This window comes from Mirounga leonina, unplaced genomic scaffold (genome assembly GCF_011800145.1).
Source record: "Mirounga leonina isolate KUSES-001 unplaced genomic scaffold, KU_Mleo_1.0 Mir_153, whole genome shotgun sequence".
Taxonomy (NCBI): Eukaryota; Metazoa; Chordata; class Mammalia; order Carnivora; family Phocidae; genus Mirounga; species Mirounga leonina.
The window spans coordinates 1,444,097-1,467,014 of record NW_023270387.1 but is presented as its reverse complement, the minus strand read 5'-3'; the positions used below and the strand labels follow the sequence as shown (position 1 = coordinate 1,467,014).

General features: G+C 39.2%; 1 protein-coding gene across 2 annotated transcripts in view; it reads right to left on the bottom strand.

Moving 5' to 3' along the window:
* Window positions 1-22,918, bottom strand: part of DYNC2H1 (dynein cytoplasmic 2 heavy chain 1) — a 284,386-nt gene that overhangs the window by 148,151 nt on the left and 113,317 nt on the right. For both annotated transcript variants that reach the window (XM_035008811.1, XM_035008812.1), the window contains exons 63-69: window positions 22,202-22,311; window positions 15,669-15,767; window positions 14,186-14,309; window positions 4,672-4,835; window positions 2,936-3,055; window positions 2,233-2,367; window positions 547-690 (exon numbers count right to left, since the gene is read on the bottom strand). In XM_035008811.1, coding sequence (XP_034864702.1) covers window positions 547-690; window positions 2,233-2,367; window positions 2,936-3,055; window positions 4,672-4,835; window positions 14,186-14,309; window positions 15,669-15,767; window positions 22,202-22,311 — 896 coding nt within the window. The remainder of the gene's footprint in view (window positions 1-546; window positions 691-2,232; window positions 2,368-2,935; window positions 3,056-4,671; window positions 4,836-14,185; window positions 14,310-15,668; window positions 15,768-22,201; window positions 22,312-22,918) is intronic.

The following is a 22,918-nucleotide window of genomic DNA, read 5'->3' as shown; positions in this document are numbered from 1 at the left end:
TTCAAAAATACCATATGCAGGTTTCTACTTATGGCACGAAAGTTGTCTGCAATATATTAATATTTGACGTAAAGCCAGCGTGCTACCTTCGGGTTAAGACCATTTATATCCATTAAGACTCCCTTCCCTCTGTCAGCACACAAACTTGATCGCGCAGAGGGCACTCCTCTACCCCCTTAACTACAACACCCGGCATGCACCACGGCCCCAGACGGCACACAGGGACACGAAATCTTCAATGCTGTTTTCCCCCAAGGAATGAGATTATGTAGATAACTTCTTTATACCATTTTAATGATAATCTATTACTTATTAATTTGTGCTCAGAATTGAAATCATTTCCATTAAGAAGACTGTTGCACTGGGGTAGTTTGTTAAGAACATAAAATACAATTAAGGAGCTAGTTTCTTTAGATACACCTTAAAATTGTTGGATGGGGTCTTCTGAAATAGAATTCTGAAGTTTTCTCAGGAAATTCTTTCTCTAAGTACCTAGTCAAGGATCTCTGTTACTCAGCATCAGCTGTGGGGTAACGGAGAGCTTACCTGTTTGTTTTGCAGAGCTCGCTGGAAAAGTCGGAGAAATGCAGCCAAACTAAAACGGTACATGTTATTAATTTTGGACAAGTCAGAGATAATGAAGTACATCTTGCTGCCATTCTCGGCCAGAGGAAGGTAGGCGTCCCGCTCCTGTGGATCAGAGGTTGGGTGGGAAAAACATCTTAGTGCTAGTGCTCGCCTGCCACCTACAGGCCGCTCCGCTCCCAGCGAGCCGCCCTTACCAGTCCTACATAACGTGCACCAAATACGACGACCAATCACAGAACTGTGTAACTAAAGGGAATGATACCATCTAGTTTCCTTATTCTTATAAAACTGAGGGCAATGTATTTAAAGAATTCTCTAGCTCCCGGATGACAGAGGTAGAAGTGGTTCACGGGTGACCGTACGGAGGACCAAGAGCACTTGTATGACGGAGAAGGTAAGGAGAAAAGGTAGGCAATTATGATCCGAGAATGAACGATGCCATCTTGTATTTCAAGAGAGAAGCGGTTTAGGTGATGCCAGGGCCTGGCTCCACTACCCCCCTGCAGGAGAGGAGAGTCGCAACCCCGAGTCGGGAGTGTGCGGGGGGCTGGGGCCCACAGGAACGCTGACGGGAGCAGAGACTGGAACAGGTGTCTGCACCCAGGAAGAAAGCCCCCGGCACTGTTTGGCGTGCGCACAGGGACTTCCTCTGTGGCAGAAGGGAAGGGATCCTCGAAGTGAACGGCCTCAGGTTCCCAACAGGACTGTGAGGAGTCACTGTGATCTGAGCACCAGGATGACAAACGTGATGCTGGGAACGTTACAGGGCTGACTCAGTGACACTTGTGCAGAAGGAGAAGGCCAGGAATTTCGGCATCCCCGTGCTGTGAAACAGAAAACGAGAGGCGCAGCAAAACCATGCTAGAGAAACCGAGGGGGCTGGGTTAGAAGCGGGCTACCAATCTGTTCCTATTCTGCTTCAACAGAGCACTTTCCCAAGTAAAACAGTTATGATATGTAAGTGTACGATTTGGACAAGGGCTGAAAAATACTGAAAGGAAAACGTGACAGGGTCACCGAGACAACCTGGCAAAGAATGAAAGGACGTGGTCAGTGAGGGCCCAGGTCAGGCTGGAGCCTGGAAATGCACAGTAGCACTCATCTGTTTGGGCGTCTGTTTGCCTTCAAGCAAAGCTCAATCATTAGAATGTAGGAGAAGAACAGATAGACTGTTTTGAACTTGGGTTAGAATTCTGCAAAAGGGATTATCAAAAGAAAGGCAAAAAGCATTTTAAGGGAAGAAAATTTTTTAACAGAAAAGACACCTTACAACTCTTACTTAATATACTAAACATGCCTTAATTTTAAAAAGCTCCAGGAATGGCACAGATGCTTTTAACAGTCAGTTCCAATACTCTCACTTTCAATTTCAGTATAAAACTGTCGCCCCAGAACTTGAGATCACGTTATTCCAGAAGTCAGCAGAGGCTGGCAGACCTTATTCTCGGCGCCCTGAGCCTCTCACCCCCTCTCTACAGCAGGATCGATCAGACCCACGGCCCTGGGGTTTCTGAAGAGCTCTCTTTTTTTGTAATCGTCATTCCCCCAAAGTCCTGACTCTACACTGTCTAATCATATTAACATAAAAATTTAAGAAAACATGATATAGATCACCAAAAAGAAAAAAAAAGGAGAAATAATTACTTGGTCAAGGGAAATCTGGAGTTTGTAAGATTCTTTCAGTGACTCCTGAATAAGTGCACTGCTTGCTTTCGTCTGATTCAAAGATTCAATCAAATCCTTATTTTCCAAAATATTCCCTTGGGATGTGGCAAGTGTCTGCAGCAAAAATTAATAAAATAATGTGAACATTATCATACATGTTAAAATAACCAATTAAAAGAAGCCCATATTAACTATCATTAATTTGATGTTTATGAAAACTTGTATTATTTTAAAAGAATTTCAACATTTTATAGCTTATGAGAATAAGAGTTAATCATGATATACCGTATCATCAAAGCATTGCATATGTATTAATTTTATCAATCTAATAAAAATAAAAACTACTTAAAGTTACAGATTAAATCATAATTTTATGCTACATTTTAATGCTGCTTGAAATTCTAAGCATATAATAGATAACTAAATATTAGTGAAATAATACAGTATACAGTATTACTTAAAAATCACTTGTCTTAGACATTAATTACCATTCCTTCTTAAGATCTTGTATTCTAAGACATCTACTTTTTCCTCTTTGAATTTTGATTTTAAGATATATATTGACATGTCTTTGGCACAACCAAAACCATGTGGATGGTACTATTAAATTTTTAAAAATCTGCTAATTATATTCACTAAAAAAATGTAATATAAGAAAGCATCCTGAATAACTAAATTTTACCTCTAAAAGAGATTCCTCAAGCTTGGCTAACTGTATTTTCTTATCTTCTTCCTGTTGTAATAGTTTTGTTTTCTGCTCCTCTAAGTCAGGTTTCTCATGCTGAATAGTTAAAGCCAAAAGCTTTAAAAAAAATTTTTTTAAGTCGAAGTTATTTTAGTGGTAAAGTTCAAACAAGACAAAACATAAACTTCCCACAAACAGGCCTTGTGCTTGACCAAACTTATTACGATTTTATGTACCTCATTTGATTCTTTCTAGTTAAACATGAGACACTTCACAATTATTTCTGACAAAAAAGGAAGCAAAATAAACTGATCAATAAAGTATTAAATATTATAGGACATCTGTAAGAAATTGCATTACGTAACATATCAATATGTAACATTTTTCTAAAATTAAATAAAATATATGAAAACTAGTTTTTTTAGTGTCAAATATTCATATAAAGAAATAAAGAGATATATTACTTAAAATACTATAACATCACAGTCTCAACAAGATACCATTTCATCCCCATTAGGATGGCTACAATTAAAAACACAAATAACATGTGTTGGCAAGATGGGGAGAGAGTGGAATCCTTAGACGTTGTTGGCGGGAAAGTAAAGCACAGTCACTTTGGGAAAGTCTGTTCTTCAAAATGTTAAACAGAGTAACCATAAGACCCGCAAGTCCACTAAAAAAAACACTGAATTGTACACTTTAAATGGGTGAATTAATTGAATCTTAATAAAGCTATTTTTAAAATGCTATGTCAAATTCTTCATTTTGAAACTTTAAATTAGGGGATGACATTGGCAGGTCATAAAACATGTAAATGCGAATCTGCTGGACAAGCATCCTCACTGAGCACTTCTTACAGATCTGAACAGCCCCTTTCGCGAGGGGATGGACAGGTTCTAGAGAGAATGAGCAATTCTTTCAATTAATTCTGCCATGCTTTGAGTAATCCCTTCACAGTTTTATTCATAAGACGTATCATCAAGTAAGTCAAAAGATACTATCCATAAAAATACATGCTATGAGCTGTATGTTATTATAAGAAAAAATAAAGGAAATTCTTAAAAATTATAATTAAGTAAAAATTGTAACAAATATACATACTATCATATGAAATCAAAACAGGAAGAGTCTACAATTGTTAGGTGAGTAAAAAATGGAATGACTCAAAGTCAACAGGCATCATAGCCTTAAAAGGAAAATGAGTAAGGAACTACATTAAGTAAAAGCCTAGATATAAAAACTCATTTTGAGAGTCAAATAATGATCTAAATTATAGAAAGTCATACACAGATACAAAAATTCAAAGACACATATGTTCTAGTGGGAAAAAAAAGGTCAGATGGGGAATCCAACACCCGCCCTCAACCAGCCAAACAGGTCAATTAAATGCAATTCTCACATTTCAACTTCAGTTTTTCACAGTTAGAAAACATAGCTGATCTCAATTTATGAGCCTTCTCTCTCTCAAACTCTACCACACATGACAGAAATCGACCCTAAAATTAACGTAATAGTGGGAGAAGCAGTGATTCGATGTTAACAAGTGCCCAAGTCTAACACAAATGATAACGTAAACCCGAAAGCTTGACTCTAACTCACAAATGTAGTTTCAAGATGGATTCAAAAGTTTAAATACTAATCACTTCCACAAAGTTGATTCCAATTCAGAGTATCTCCTGAGTACCCAAAGCTACAGGAGATTTCTGAGGTCACTTCTTATTGCCCATACATACCTGTCCTCGCAACCCACTTCTTGTTGTAGTGAAGTTAACCTCTGTAATGATGGAGGCTGCATCTGGCGGGATGAAGGGATTCGGGTTTCTTGTTGACAAGAAAAGGCGGAATTCTTCATTGTAGTCAATAATTTTGTCACCTATTTGTACCACATAACGCGGTCCTATTTGTTTAAAATGACACAATTAGTTGGCTTCAATGTTCTGTCTTTTGCTTCATGACATTAAAAAATATAATTTATATTTCCTAGTATTTCTAAATAGTTGGTAGCATAGGCTTTTCAGTAGAGTACAGAATAGCAACAGTTAGCTAGCCAAAAGACTATTAACCAGAATGCCCTATTAATCAGCACATATACAAACAGGGCTAAACACTAGTCATTAATTTGATCCCGGGATACTGAAGTATCAAAGAAATATATACGTATATTACATTTCATTCCAAATTTTTCTGAAATGACTGATTATAGATGACACAAAAAATAACTCAATTACATACTATTCTCTACAGAATTCATTAGTTAAAAAGTGTTCATTGGGGGGGCCTTGGTAGCTCAGTCAGTTAAGTGTGTGACTTCAGCTCAGGTCATGATCCTGGGGTCCTGGGATTGAGCCCCACATGGGGCTCCCTGCTCAGTGGGGAGTCTACTTGAGATTTTCTCTCCTTCTCCCTCCATCCCTCCTGCTGCTCATGCTGTCTCTCTCTCACTCTCTCTAAAATACATAAATCTTTATTCAAAAAGTGTTCATTTTACTAGTTTTTAAGACGTACTACTTAAAGACAGAATGAGCTGGTAAAAACCTAATATTATCAATAATATGAGTAATTGCAAAGATGTCCATTATTAACTTCAAAAGGATTTATTCAGACTGCCATATACAAGTAATCTGAGATGAGAAATTAAACTAAGAAAAAACAAAGTTCTGCCTCATAAAGGAGTATATTCCAAAATTTAAAAAAACAGTGATATACAACACATACAGAGAAATAAATCAGCAATTATACCCACAACTTACAATTTTAAACTGACACAAACAATTTATTTTTGAAGTACAAAATACACACTTTCAAATATTATTTTCAAAGACTAAGAAAAGTATCATAAGGAATTTTTGAGAACTCCAGGATAGATTTTTAAATTTTACTTAAAAACTTTTTTAAGTTAATATGAAAGTAATTCAATAAGCACTTTATGAAAAAGGATATATAAATGTCCAAAAAGGAATCTTTTGTAGCAAGACTACAATCACCATTATAAAAACACAAATTTAAAAGCCCAGTGAAATACTTCTACATCAGCTGGAATGTTTCAGGAAAACTTAAGCAGGATAAATGCAAAGAAAATCAATCCTAAGGACATCATAATCAAACCACTGAAAAACCAGTGACAAAGAAAAGTTTAAAGCATCCAGAGAAAAATGACACATCACTTACTAAAGAGCAACAATAAAACCAGCAGGTGATTTCTCAACAGGAATGACATAAGCTAGAGGATGAAGGAATAAAAACTTTAAAGTGCTAAAGAAAATAAATACCAACCCAGAATTCCATGTCAGGCAGAAAAACAAATATCCTTCAAAAATACAAGAACAAGAAGTTTGTTTCCAGTGGGCCTTCACTAAATGAAATAGAAAAGGAAATGCTTCAGACAGAAGAAAAGTAATGTGGACGGGGATGAAGAGCACACTCACCATGCTGAGCACTGAGTCGGGTACAAAAGTGCTCAATCACAGGATCACACACTTGACACTAACAGAACCCTGCCTGTGAACTAAACAAGAATTAAAATTTTAAAAAAAAGAAAAATAACCTAGATGTAAATGAGGAGATGACGGAAATGATGGGAGAATGTGAGAACCATAGGAAGGAACAATCTGTGTAAATACAGATTTTAAAAGCAGTCATTATAACATCATGTCACCATGACAACATATCACAACAATAATGCAAAGGCAGGCAGGGGTCTACGGAGTAAAGTGCACTGGAGAAGTGGCAAAGTATTTATTTGTAGTAAAATAAGAAGTCAAAGATATATACTGTTATATGTAGGGTGACCCATCAAAAAAACAGGAAATGTTTTATCAAAAAAAAAATCAAGTTAATTACAAAACTGGATCAGGTATCACATGATCTGGTTAGCTGCGTTAAATTATGCGACAAACAGGAAGACCGCACAGTGAGTGAAAATGAAAACCAAGTGGTAAACTGAAGAGAGGTGCCCTTCAGAAACAAGGCCAACAGAAAATTGAAAGTAAATGAATAAAAATTATTACCATGCAAACACTAGGCCCCCAAAGTAGTGTAACCATTCTAATATCAGACTCTAAAACTTGATACATTTCTGAAGAAAAAGGAGGACATTTCATAACAATAAAGAAAATAACCCAAACAGGAAAAATCACATTTTCAAATATGTATGCACCCCAAAACACAGCTTCAAAATATTTAAAGCAAAAACGAAAAGAACTGAAAGAAAAACAAATTCAAAAATCATAGAACCTTTAAGAAATTCTCAACATATAATTGAGAAAAACAAAGCAAAAAAGAGTAAAGACACAGAAAACACTACAATGAACAAACCTGACCTAACTGACTTTAGAAAAAATTAAAACAACAGCAAATTTCACATAATTTTCAAGTGTACATGGAAAAGTGAAATGTAATGAAATGTCCTATTATAAAGAAAGCACAACAGGGTTCAAACAACTGAATACTGCAGAGTAAGTTCTCTGGCCATAATGGAGTTAATGCTGAAAATCAGCAACAAAAACGGGAACGAGAAAATTTCCAACTACCTGGAAATTAAGTAACAATAAAGCTATGTAATTCAATGAATTGAAGAAGAAATCAGGACTCTGGTATGAAGCTGGAGGAGGGCTGAGAGGGAAATTTATAGACATAAATGCATATATTTAAAAAAGATTAAATATGGGCGCCTGGGTGGCTCAGTTGGTTAAGCGACTGCCTTCGGCTCAGGTCATGATCCTGGTAGTCCCGGGATCGAGTCCCGCATCGGGCTCCCTGCTCGGCGGGGAGTCTGCTTCTCCCTCTGGCCCTCTTCCCTCTCGTGCTCTCTGTCTCTCATTCTCTCTCTCTCAAATAAATAAATAAAATCTTTAAAAAAAAAAAAAGAAAAAAAAAAGAAAAAAAGATTAAATATCAGTATCTTGAATTTCCATCTCAAGAATCTAGAAAAAAGAACACCAAAGGAAACCTAAGGAAAAACAACAGGAATGAAATAATAAAGAGCAAAAACCAGTTCAAAAATACAATAAAGAGGGTGATGGGCATTTAGGAGGGCACTTTTGTGGGTGTCGTATATAAGTGATGAATCACTGAATTCTACTCCTGAAACCAATATTGTACTGTATGTTAACTAACTAGAATCCAAATAAAAACTTGAAACAAAACAAAAATTAAAATTAAAAAATTTTTTTAAAAAGGAAATCAACAAATATTGGGGTTCATGTAGAGCATGAAATCAGCCATAATACCTGGCTTGCTAAAATGTAACACAGAGGCTGCTGGGGGTGGGGGGCGAGGGAAGGTTTCGGAGGAGGGTGTGGGCCTTTGGAATGACAAGGCCCGCATGACCACTCTGCCATAGGAATGTCGCGGGGAGTTGCCTTCCCCAAAACTCTCTAGGCCAAACAGCCGCCCGGGGATCTAAGAGATGTGTGCGTTGTCCCCTAGGCTATGTTTAGCAGAACTCATAGAACATGCAGATTAGCACATCGTAGCTTTCCCACAAACAGATCCTCCTAGTTCCAGTTAAGACCCCTTGTCACACATCACATGCTTGAGAAACAGCGTTAAGGATCTGTGATTATCCTGAAGGACCAATAAAAGCGGGAGCAAAGAAGAGCAAAGGGTCTTCGTCTCTGAGCTATGACCCCCTTGCCCTTCCCTCTCTTTCACGGCAAAGTTTGGAGTCATCTTTCATCCTTCGGTACAGAGGTTGCTGGCCGTTCCCGGCAAACAAAGTTAAAAGTTGGTATTTTGAAAAGATTAGTAAAACTGATAAACGCTCCCTGAAGATGGATGGAGGATAAAAAGAAAAATTATCAATGTCAAGAAAAAGGGAGACATCATTACAAAACCAACTGAAATCAAAAAGTTATGAGAACATTACATAAAAAACACACCAATACATTTGGCAATTTGTTTGAAACAAACAAATGCTTTAAAAATACGTAACTTTAGCAAACTTGACATACACACAAACTGTAGAAGACAAACAGAACAAATGCTGCCAGCTGGCAGTTTGCAATGAGAGGTCCTCCTGAGACTGCATGGACGCGGGAGGACGGTACAGAGACACGGGGCTTAGCACAGGACAGGCCTCACGGCAGGTGACTGGAAAATGGTTCAAGGACAGTGTGGTTCTGCTGGGGAATGGATACAGACAACCCTATGCCTGGTATCTTAATAATGTTTATCTAGGAGGGGAGAGAAGTGGAGGGGAACTACATAACTGATTTAAAAAAAAAAATGAAAGCAGAAGTCACTCCAATTAGCTGGAACACTGATGTGATACGGGATGCACTCTTGTTCGGGGCTGTGACTTGAGTCTGGTCACGGCGGGCCTGTGGGGTGCTGGTGCTGAGAAATGACTCACATTCAACAGGGGGACACCGAAGCCGGGCTGTGGGAGCCAGTCCACCCACAGGACTCCAGCGCCTCTTCTCTTTTGCATTTACGCAACAAACGATACAAGCAAAACTATCTATGGTGTTGTAAGTCAGAAACACGGTTAGCCCTGTGGGGGACCGTGGTAAATAAGGGGGTTTCTGGAGTGCACGTCAAGTTCTAGATCTTGACCTGGGTGCCTACACAGGTGTATTCTGTTTGTAAAAATTCATAAACTGCACACACACACACACACACACACTTCAATAAAATGTTAAAACCGAAAAATACCTGGTTTTCTCTGGTGAATAGGACTAGTCAGGAGGAGGGGAGGGACAGAACACTACTGCCTTCTGTACTATTTGGTTTTGTAAACTGTGCATGTATTATTTTGACCTAAAATTGTAAAAAATCTCCAAGTAAATGGTTCACTGTCTAAATAGGACCCTTGGATTTAATCCGATGTCCTACCGTTAGAAACTATCAGACAAGGAACTATTAAGCCCGACACAGTCCGAATGACATCAGGCCTCGATTTACACCGGAGCTAACCTACAGAGTTCATGGCAAAGTTCGTTTTGACCATTTTTTCTTTGGGACACAAAATCGTCAGTGTACTTTTGAGAACCCCAGAGACAAAACGATTGGATACAAGTGTAAGATTTGGTCTCCTACTCTCTCTCCAGGGAAAGTCCAAATTGACATGTTTATTATCTTGGTTCTGAACCTGGATCAGGTTTGAGAATTGGGTTTGGTTTGGTTTGGTTTGGTCAACATTTGTAACAGACATTGTATCTGTTTCCAGGTCCAAACTCTTCAGAACTATATTATCATCTGACCTAGATAAATCCAAGTACCATGTGAACTGCCATCTAGGTCCAAACATTCCATTACATGGATAACATCTTGGTAATGGTCTCTCCTGACAAAACTGCTCACACTCTAATGAATACCATTCCAGGCTGACTAGCTAAAGATGAACAGGATCTAAGTGAGAACAAATACAAAACCCTACCAACCAAATAACCAAACTGACACTGCCCAAGGAGACAGCCCACAGAGCACATTAAGAATACTGCTGTCTTTACAGTCACTGTATACAAAGAGAATGATGATCACTTTCTTGGCCCATTAGAAGCAGCATATTCCATACCTGGAATTTCTACTACTGCCTATTCATCTGGTCAACAAATGTGTGCCCAGGCTTGAATGGCAACTCTTGCAAGGCTGCAAAGGGCAACCTTGGAAGGAATCTAAGCAATTATAACTCAGTCATTGCCTGTGACCCCTCTACCCTCCAGGTGCACAGAATTACTGATGTCTGCAAATAATCGCAGGTAACAAAATCCTAAGGAATGCTACAGCCATCCACTATCCATAGGTAAAATTTCTGGCAATCCAGAGCATTGAATATCCCGTACAATGAGCTGACCTCGGGTAGTGTTTCTGGCAACAGAGCATGTCACAAAGAGGCTTACTGAACAGATCAGTACAGGGATTGATAGGTCAGAACTAGAGGAGCTCGACCTCAGCACTACGGGCAACTTGTGCTGGAAAATCATCTCTTGTGAGGAGATGCCCTGTGCATTTTAGGATGGCCCTGGCACAGTTGGGAGCAACTGTGATAACCCCAGGGGGACAAAATCACTCCTGTTAGAGAAACACTGGTCTGGCTGTACTCAGGCCATGGGGCCATCCACATCCAACTTGGCTCCACAGACATACCCATATGGAGAACCACACCCACTGGGAACAGATACAACAATTAATCACAAACTTAATCTCTATGTTGCACATCCATAAGCCCGGATGAAGCAACCACGACTAAAAGGAAGCATCTGGACTAAAAAGCCAACCACTATGTTCAGCCTTCATCTCTACTCTAATCCCTGATCCATATTCAAGCCCAACATGGAAATGAAATAACCATAAAGGACTGGAATGATTAACGACGTTGTTAGTGAAACTTGGAACTATTTGCCAAATACACGAGCCTCTCCCTAGACGACTTCTAAGTAGCTAGCTGATCCCGGGTCTTCAATTACGTACCAATACCACATCGACCTTCTGCATGGCTGAGTGACTAGCACACATGAATCGGGAAGTAAAAAAACAATGAGAACTTGAAAAAGAACCGTGCCTTGCCATTCCTTTCGATCAGGACACATGTGAGGGGATTGTTGAACAGCATAAATGTGAGGAGGAAGTCTATTCTAACCTTGTTATTCGTGCCAACTTTGACCTCAGTATGAAGAAAGGCAGTTCATACTGCTCAGATTAGGGACACGGGGATGTAAATGAGACTGGACACAGACTCTGATGTGGTTCTAGGATGACCATCCTCTGTCCCCAAAGGAAATGCATGATGACAAAATGGCAATTCATGAGCAACTCAACACTCTGGAAAAGAACAATCAGAAGTATAGTCAAAGATGGTAAAGAACTTCAACTACTGTGATACAGATATGTCCAGCCCTGGGGGATAGGCAGGAAAAATAAGGTAAGGGCAGAGATTAATTCTCTTTTCCTAATTCTGAAATAAACAAATTAACCCAAACAGCCCTACACAACCATCTGGAATAGTGGTTCATAATGTGAACCAATTAGGATGTGAAATATGTAACTTGGCACCAGATCCAACTTCAAGGGACCTTGTCAACACCCATTCTCAGACAGATGGCCACTAATTACTGCCACAGATACTGCTAAAACCTGACACCAATCACAGCTGATAGGGGCTCATATTTAATGAGCCGTCAAGGGCCAAATATAGACTGAAGGAAGTCAAATCCAGATGGCCCTCAAGCTTCATTTCCACCTCCCCTGTGAGACAGCATAGCCCCCCAAAACAAATAATCCAGTTAAGAAATGGGCAGAAGGCATGAACACACATCTCCCAAAGACATACAAATGGCCAACAGACACATTAAAAGATGCTCAACATCACTCCTCATCAGGGAAATGCAAATCAAAACCTCAGTGAGATACCACCTCACACCAGTCAGAATGGCTAAAGTTAACAAGTCAGGAAACAACAGGTGTTGGCGGGGATGTGGAGAAAGGGGAACCCTCCTACACTGTTGGTGGGAATGCAAGCTGGTGCAGGCACTCTGGAAAACAGTATGGAGGTGTCTCAAAAAGTTAAAAATAGGGCTACCCTACGACCCAGCCATTGCACTACTGGGTAGTTACCCAAAGGATACAAAAATGCTGATTCAAAGGAGCACATGCACCCCGATGTTCACAGCAGCATTATCTACAATAGCCAAATTACAGAAAGAGCCCAAGTGTCCATCGACGGATGAATGGATAAAGAAGGTGTGGTGTATATATACAATGGAATATTATTCAGCCATCAAAAGGAATGAAATCTTGCCATTTGCAACGATGTGGATGGAACTGGAGGGTATTACGCTAAGTGAAATAAGTCAAGTTAGAGAAAGACAAATACCATATGATTTCACTCATACATGGAATTTAAGAAACAAACCAGATGAACATATGGAGAGGGGAGGAAGGGGATAGGGAAATAAACAGTAAGACACTCTTAACGACTGAGAACAAACCGAGGGTTGATAGAGGGCAGTGGGCAGGGAATGGGCTAGACAGGGGGTGGGCATCAAGGAGGGCACTTGTTGTGATGAGGACTGGGTGTTGTATGTAAGTGAGGAATCACTGAATTCTACCTCAGAAACCAGTACTGCACTGTATGTTAACTAATTAGAGTTTAAATAAAAATTAAAAGGGAAAAAAAAGATAGCAAGAGCTAGCTCCACAGATCTGAGTTAGTACCGGTAAGGAACAGACTGACTGAGAGCAGAGACTGCAGTCTGGAGGGTAGCTCCAGGTTGCAAAGGCAAAAGTCTCACTACGAGAGGTCTCTTCACAACACATCAGCCACTGCCAGGCCACACGTGCTCACCTGTGAGATAACAAGCGATCCACGAATGCATTTTTTGCTCTGCTCTGGTTTGCCCCAATAACTCCAATCCTATTTCAAGCTTGCAGGGTTAGCATAAGTCTTGTAGTGCTAGCACCATGTGTGGTGTAAATATGTGCGTGTATGTATGTATAAGTATGTTCTTTGTACACACTTTGCACGACATGGTCTTGAGTTGAAAGGCATTACATTCTAATCGTCAAAGGCTGGGTTAGGTAGCTGTGCAGGAAAGAGGAAACACAGCAGTCCTGAGACTCTATCCTTAGAAAGGCCTGCTTGTGAGACAGGCCCGTAATAGGCTTCTGGAAATTTGGATGTGGGGTGGGTTCTCATGTAAGAATGCTCACTGTGTGTAAACTGTTTGTACAAATAATGTGGCTTATGCAGAACACCTGCTTTTGTGTGAGGAGTCTGGAATTTTGTCTCATGCTAGGCGGAACGTGCTGATATAAGCAGCCCCCAGTAAAAAGTGTGCGACGGAGAGTCTAATAAGCTTCCTTGGTACATGACATTTCATAGGTGTTGTCACAAGCTGGTCCTGGGAGAAGCAGCTCATCCGGTGGGAGTCCAACGAAGAGGCTCAAAAGCTTACACCTTGTTTCTTGACTCCTGACTTCACACTACATGCTTTTTGTCTTTGCTGACTTGACTTTCTATCTTGTCCCTGCGAAACATCTTAGCCACCAGTGAGAAGACTGTTTCAAGTCCTGTGTCTTCCGGTCACATACTGTCCCTGGGAGCAGAGCTGGAGAACCTGATGCAAGGCCACCTCTATAAAGGCAAGAGCTTGTCGACTGTTCCTGTTAGACCATGACGGCATTCCCACCATTCAACCAGAAAAATCAGATTCAGTGGCAAGACCAAAAGGGTCAAAGTTAGTTATGAAGTTAATTACTTTGGAAATTTTAAAAACAGTTACTCTCCGGAAAATGTCAAATATTTACCTTGAGCAACCAGATCTCGTCTCAATAATGGATAAAGAACAGGTTCTACACCATCCATCTCTTGTATAATAAGGGTTTTCCCAAAACGTACCGCCAACTCAAGAGCTGTAATAAAGTTACTATCCTGAGAAAATAAAAAAGAATACACATTAATTCCTTTATTACCTTAATATCTACAAAGGTCCTTACAGATAATGAAGGAATCTATTAATAGGAATAATATGAATATTTTAAAATTTAATATGCATGTTAATAATTCAAATTACTCATGACTGCTTTTCTAGTTGTAAGTACTTGCTGATGAATCATTTTAGTTGAATAAATTATCAAATAGATTTCATAAATAATTTAAATAGACATACAAAAAATAAAGGTTTTTACAACAATAAAAAATCTTTTTCAATCCTTTACTATGATTTCAAATTTCTACTTGATGCAGAAACAAATTTTCAAATTCTTTATATAAGTTATTCCAATATTAATAAGAACTACTTTGGTTGTGTTCAAAATCAAATGCTGAACGGAAGAAGAAAGACAAATGATGAATTCTAGCCTACTTTCCTTGGTGTGAAATGTGATAGGTCTGACCACTGTGGGGAAAAACCTCCGGACAAAATTCTGTAACCGGGCAAGAATTTTAAGACTTTCTAGCTAGCAAAAGGGTTTTAAACATCACTTCAAGCCTCCAACTATGGTTACAAAAATTAAATATTTGGAATAATAATTATTAAAATCTCCTCCCGTAAACCATAAATGGCGTTAAAGTATTTTATTATCTAATTTATAGCTATTCTTAACACACAAATGAAGTAAATACCCCTATTTTATAAATGAAATACGTTTGAAAAAGGTAATTGTTCAAGCACTTGAAGAATATCTATGAAAACGAATACAAAATACACTAGGCCTTCCGCAAAGGGAAAAAAAAAAAAAAACAACTGACCCCAAAGAATTTTCTCAGCAAGATAAATATGGCAGTGAGAGGTCACTACCCCAGAAGACGATGATTACATTTTGCAAACCAACATGTCTACTGTTGGGACACATGAGAGATGCTCGCTGGTGAGATTGCAGGGACACGAAATGACCATATGCTGCAAGTCTGGGAGGCTGTCCCCAAGTGGAGTCGGGAACTCTTACTTCTCTAGGATCCTATACTTACGTCTTCAATCATAATGTAGTATAAATGCTTATTTAATTGTCTCTCCAACCTACCGGACCGGCATCACCACTAGGACAGGAAGTGTGACTACTTTACTCACTAGTGAATTCCCAGGGCTTAGATTAATGCCTAGCACACATGAGCAATCAAATAAATACTCTCATCCCTTTTGTAGTAAAGCTAAAAGTTACGCTTCCTTCCATGGGTCCCATGCCAGGTAAGTCACAGGACCGAGTTTGTGCCCTCTGAATACAGACCCAGCATTGTGTCCACCCTACCATGCTAGTACCAGTTGGTATCTCAACTATAAGTCATACAAACCTGCTGGTTAATAACTTCCAAACGTGAGTCTTTCAAATGTGTCTTTAACCACTCTGTAGCTTGAGAAGAAGGGTCTATAAGGAATGGGCATACTTGACTCTAGTTCCAAAAAAGAAAAAAATTATAAGCTTCCATCAAATGGAAATAATTTCCTAAAAAAGATGAAATCAGGTACTGAGTGAGTTTTCTCTCAGGCTTTGGAGAACGTAAACACACAACCATAAGGAGGGAGTAAAGGTGCAATTTTTAGCTGCACCCAGAGGCTACATCAATCCATTCCATAGCTATCAGAAGTTCATATTAGAAAATTAAATTCAACCACAGTAAAGTGAGAATAGTCCCCTTCGCTCCATGGTAACTCAGAGAACGTATATTAACACTACAGTGACCAAGAGCTCCAGTCCCAATCTGACACCATTCACACCTGTCTTCTGGCTTTTAAAAGACACAGTCAAATTATTCCAAACTTTATATACTCTTTGGCTGAATAAGCCATAAAGACCTTAGAAGAGAAGTATGAACTCATCATAAAAGCACTGTTCAAGTAATTATCAATGTAACTGTTTGTTTCAGACATTAATTCTTATAAAGCAGTATATAGTTAATATTATAAAAGGAGCACCCTAGGGGCGCCTGGGGGGCTCAGCTGGTGAAGCGTCTGCCTTCGGCTCAGGTCATGATCCCAGGGTCCTGGGATCGAGCCCCGCGTTGGGCTCCCTGCTCAGCAGGAAGCCTGCTTCTCCCTCCCCCACTCCCCCCGCTTGTTCCCTCTCTTGCTGTGTCTCTCTCTGTCAAATAGATAAAATCTTTTTAAAAAAATAAAAAAAAAAAATAAAGATCTGGGTAATTATGACCAAATATGTACAATTAGATTTTCAAAGCAAAAATAACTTCAGGTTATTGAAAAAATAAATAAATAAATTGTGGTTCACCTGTCAATTATCAATTGATTTTTTTAATTATAAAAAACGACAGATTTTAGGGGCGCCTGGGTGGCTCAGTCGTTAAGCGTCTGCCTTCGGCTCAGGTCATGATCCCGGGGTCCTGGGATCGAGCCCCGCATCGGGCTCCCTGCTCCGCGGGAAGCCTGCTTCTCCCTCTCCCACTCCCCCTGCTGTGTTCCCTCTCTCGCTGTGTCTCTCTCTGTCAAATAAATAAATAAAACCTTTTAAAAAATATTAGTTTGGGGGCACCTGGGTGGCTCTGTCGGTGAGTGTCTGCCTTCGGCTCAGGTCACGATCCCAGGGTCCCGGGATCGAGCCCCGCATCGGGCTCCATGCTCAGTGGGGAGTCTGCTTCTCCCTCTCCCTCTGCCCCTCCACCTTGCTCATGCTCTCTCTCTGTCTCTCTCTCTCAAATGAATAAATAAAAAAAAAAATCTAAAAAAAGGAGCACCCTAGAAAAGACATAGCTTGTAGATTAAATTCATTACAGGATACGCTGAAACAAACAGAGAGTTAGAAACCAGTGAAAATGCACTAAACACACAATGTCACTTAGCAGGTGAAAGGAAGCCAATTACAGAGATATCATTAACAAAAATATATGTAAATATATAAGTAAATATATTTGGTAAATTTGAAAGTCTAATATTACAAGAATTGTTACCCAGTAAATCAGAATTAAATAATAACTGGCCTAATTTTTCTTAAATGTTCATACTTATTAGAAAAAATGTGATGTGGTTGTGCAACAGGGATAAGAAAACACACGAAGTCCAGGTGACGTGAAGACTTAGCCCCAAGGAGCGTCTAATACGAGCACAGAGGCTATTTCAAGGACACACCAAGGAGGCAGATGGTGGGGGCCATCGGCCCTAGGGACAGAGAGCATTTTGTCAGCAATGTTGTTTAAAAGTCCCCACAAGCTGGTGGTAATAAAGAGTTGACTGACTGTAAACCAGCTTTATTACTGTTTTAAAATTCCCTCCAAACCACACACCCCCTTTTTGCTTGCACCTGGATGGACCGTTCACGCCCACCATAGCTCCCATAGTGGCACACTGCAGTAGGATCCTCAGCTGGCATCTCTTTCCAGCTATTTTCCCTTACCGTTCCATCATAAACAATAACAACAATAAAACATGCCTCTCCTACTAAATAAGGTGATAAGTAGCCTTGTACGTACTTCCTATGTACTACGCCTACGTTTGAGACCTAATTTTATGCTAGTATTCAGAAGCAAACATTTCACAAGACTACAAGACTTTGCCTAGCCACAAAAACAATTACTTTAAATTTTAAAAAAAGTTCTTACCCATGATTTCAAACCAATGATCTGATGCAGTTAAAAAAAAAAAAAAAAAAGACAATATATTTCAGTAGGACCAAAAATAGGCTTTAGAATTTCCAAGAGTACTGACAAGTTTGATTTCATGTTATTTATACTCCTCCATAGAGATTTAGACAAAATCTCTGAGGTATATTTTAAGTCTGTGATCCATGATTAAATGTAGTTAAATTCTACATGTAACAAATTATAATAGATCCAAAAATATTGAGCTTTCATTCATTCATGAGTTCTTTCACCTACCATACACTGAACAACTACTCAGTAAGACAATATGAGGGATACAGAAATTAATGGCACATACGCTTACCCTCAACGGGTTCACACCCACGAAAGAAGCAAAAACTGACAATCTACAAAGAGCACGCAAGAGTCTATGAGTGGAGCACAGGTGGAGTTAGGGGGAAGCCGCGAGAAAGCAGTTCAGGTCAAACCAAGTCAGGAAAGATAAATGGGACTTAGCCTGGAAAAGAAGTGGAAAAAGCACGTCAGGCAAAGACAAGAGCATGAAAGGCAGAGGGATAAAAAGCCCAGCACGATCCGGAAAACTAGCGGAGCTCGGCAAACCTGGAATGAAAAAGCACAGGCAAGAATGATGCAGAGGATACGGCAGGGGCAGTCAAGGTCCTTCAGCTCTTTTTAGGCCATGCTTAACAATGACACGCTCATACATCAAGCAACGGAAAGTCACTGGAAAATATCATCAACGGAGCATCGTGCCCAGGTTACTATGGTGGAAAGAGCGCTCCTACGGCAGTGAAGGCAGTGATGTTGGGGGCAAGGGGCCGACAGTGTGATACTGTATTCCTCCGGTGCCTCACTGCGCAGCCAAGACGAGTCCACTTGCATGGACGTGCTTGGAGCAGGATGAGCCCATGGCGCTCCCGAGACAGAGGCGTAACGAGATTTGTTGAGGAACCAGCTGCACGTGAATGAGAGAGACCCACGGTGACTTGCAAGTGTCCTGCTCACACTCCTAGGCCAGGACGGACGCCTCCACGGGCAGGGGTGAGAAAAAGCAAGTCACGGGGGGCGATGAGAGAAGATTCCCACCGTAGAAAGCCACCTTGGCCCTCCCTGCACGCCCACCCCATGTCTCTGAAGGAACCACCAGTCCCCTAGCACTGCCCCAACGGACGAGCACATGACCCAAGCTAACTAATCAGAATCCTTTGGGGAAAGGACACCAACACTGTTGGGGGAGAGGGGTATGCAGACACAACTCTAGTCTTCGAGCAGGAGCTCCGACAGTAGTCGGCCTGGAGCCACCAATGGCCATCCGTAACACAGGGCGGACAGAACCCATCTGACAACGATCTCTTAAGTTGGGTTGAGAAAACAACATCCTGGTGACATCATTTGAATCCTAGAGCTGATCTCAATGCTTTCAGCATCTTAATTATATTTAAAAGCACAAGTTCCTTTTTTTCTTCTTAAATGTACTATGCTTGGCCAGTAAAAAATCCTTGACTAAAAAAAAAAATAAACAATGATTAATTTAGAGACGGACACAAGTGACTTCACCCTTCTGTGCTGCAACTTCCTTATCTATAAAAAGGGTAACACACGGACTAGACAGGGCTGATCTGAAAATTCAGTGAGTTAAGTGTTTAAGTGCTTTACCTGTATTAATTCTTAAATAGTAACATGTGTAAAACATAGTGTGACTACTTCAGTGTTACTATTATTTATTTGGGGTTTATCTGAAAAAAGAACTTTCCCTACGTGATTACCTTTAAAATTTTGTGTTCTTTACATTAAGAGCCAATTAATTTGCATTTCCTCAACATACACTGAATGTCAGGAAGAAAAATAATCTCAGAAATTCTGTGTGGTTTAAAAAAAAATCTAACTTGACACTGAATTGTCTACAAACAATAAAAAACATTCAATACATGTCTTCACAAGAAAAAATCTGTGAAATTTAAACCAAGAAAAATTTATAATACTGTAAAATTTAAATTAATCACCTTTCCCATCTCCTTTTTGGATACTCTTCACTCACACCTTCCCCCTGGTTTCTAACAGCCTTATAGCTCTGCATTACCGCTGGGTCCCACCCACAATATTAGAAAGATCACAGAAATTATCACCCAGGCCAGGACACCTTTGACAGTAAAAGGAAAGCTAACAATAATCCCATCAGGACCACAGGTGTAAATCACAGGACAAGCAATCCAGGACACAGGGTCCCCAATGGCCACCTTCTTCCCCACCCATAAGGACATAGGTCACAGGAACCTCTTACTGATGTACTTAAACTAACTCCCGTTACAAGGTCATTGGTAGATTAGTTGACTATTTCCTCTTCCAGACAATACTTCACTTCAATAATTTAACACAAATATGAAAAGTTCAAGCATCTTTTAAGACAAACAAAGGAATAATTATGGACACAAAGGTTTTACTTAGGACCACTAAAGGAGACAGCAACTACAGACCTTGAATGTGGGAAAGGCTCCAGGGAGAGGGAGAACCTCTGGGAAACTCTAGCGGGGTTAATGAGATGAGCTACATCTCTCAATCAAAATTACATTTTACTCGTCATGCCTAGTCATTTTTTTCTCAGGGCAAACTTCCCAGAAACACAATTTGTATCTATTTAGAAATCTAATTTCACATACATCACTTGAGAAGGTTTTTACAGACGTGGGCTATCCAGTCATAGCCTTATGTTCAAGAGCTTACTCTAAATCTAGAATACTTGACAACTGAGAAAGAGGGTTAACTATAGTGGCAAATTCATCCCAACAAAATAACTAATTACCCTAACAAATCTTTCCATCTGTTTTTGTTTTGTCATATAAATGCATATAAATATCTACAATAAACATGGCAATATTAAATACAAAGTAAATCTAAGCTTATTAAAATTAATTTCAAAAACAATTTCATGAACTATATTCATCACGAAAGGTAATTCAGAACACAAAAGTAAACATTTTCAATTAGTATCATCAGGAAAAAAAAATACTGTGATAAATATGTTTTTTCTAAAGGCTCACCCCCCTGACTCCTTATGGAATAAAAAAAAGAATGATACTTAAACTGTGTGTTTTTTAGATCTGCGAATGATTGTTTTCTTGGATTGCTAAAAAAGGAAGACGAGGTGAGAATGAAACTTTGGGGAAAGAATAACAAATAGGATAAAAAGCCATACTTTTTTATATAATGTAATGAACTTATTTACCTACACATTTAGAGTTCCAGATTTGTGATTCTACTGTGAAAAATGATGGAAAATGTTTTAAAAGAGAACAAGCCAAATCAAGTTTTTAAGCAGTCAAGGCTGCTTGATCTTTGGTCAGCAGCTCCTCACTGGGGATGCAGCAATGTAACGAGCCAAAGCATGTCAGCCGACTGGTAAGCCTAATCAAAGGAACCCATTTACCCAGGAATGCAGGGCCCACAATACAAATCTTGTCGTACTATGGCTCGTGTTACCTAAAAAGGAGCATTCAACATTCATGCTTCTGTTGGAGCTGTGGAGTCACCGAAGGAGGAGGCGGTGTGCGGGCAGAGAAAGGGGCTGCAGGGAGCAAAGAGGAAACTGGTGTACGGAGTGCAAGCCACTGAGGCAGAACCAACAGGAAAACCCTATCAGCACAGGGAAGAACCACCTTCCCATTATCTGTTACATCCACAACAGTTCACCAAGCTAAAGGTAAAAATCATACTTCACTAGAAGAATTATCATGGTTTGTATACCCGAGTCGCAATTTGATTTTCATATTCATCACTGCTAACATGGCTGTAAGAGTTTCACATTTAAACAATGACTTTGGAGAAATATACATTATGGGAAAGAAAAATTTTCAAAAAAATGCATATCGTTATCCCTAACCTACAAACCAAAACTTATCTTCACTTTGTAGAACTTCGTTTTGTAAAAAAAAAAAAAAAAAATGGTGAAATCATATACTGTAGATTCAGTAACTATATAACCAGGTAAATCAGGTACCACTAAAATATCTCCATTACTATTAGGGAGTTCAATTTAGAATTTTTTTGTCATCAAAATAATGTCACTTTAGTTTATACTTTTATATTAAGGTAAAAAATAAATTATACTGAAAACTGTAGATTCACCAACTGAATCACAAATGGATTTTCGTTCCCAAAATATCTTCACTTTCATGTAATGAAAAGAGTAACTGTGAAAGCCTAAGAATTTGAAAAAGGTGCTTCCTGGGACAAGCTTCCACAAGAATACTTCCAATAAGAAATTAAAACTGATTAATTACCTGCAAGATAACAAGAGCATTTTCTATGGAAAGGTCATCGGATGGTAGGCCTTCACTTTTCCAAATTAACTGCTCACTTTCAGTACAAAGAAATCTCCTTAGATCAAATTCTGAAAAGTTTAAGATAATTAATATTTCACTACAGTGATTGTGCACTTGACAAAGGGAAGGGAACAAAACTATTTAAAATATACTCAAACAACAGTCCCATGACCATTCTTAATATTCAATCCGTTCTTCCCACTTTAGCACGAGAAGAGAGAGAAAAGTTTAAAAAATAAAAAGTGCAAAGGAATGGAACTCAGTGAAATTATATTTCTTGTATATTTAATACATATTTCACAACTATAATAACTTGAGAAAACCACAAAATTCACAAGGAATTTTGGAGTTCTTACATCTTATTTTATGATATAAAATTACTGTAAAAATCAATGTATTAAAATATTTAACTGCGGGCGCCTGGGTGGCTCAGTTGGTTAAGCGACTGCCTTCGGCTCAGGTCATGATCCTGGAGTCCCGGGATCGAGTCCCGCATCGGGCTCCCTGCTCGGCAGGGAGTCTGCTTTGCCCTCTGACCCTATCCCCTCTCATGTGTTCTCTCTCTCTCATTCTCTCTCTCTCAAATAAATAAAATCTTTAAAAAAATAAATAAAATCTTTAAAAAAATAAATAAATAAAAGTTTCAAAACCAAAAAAAAAAAAAATATTTAAGTG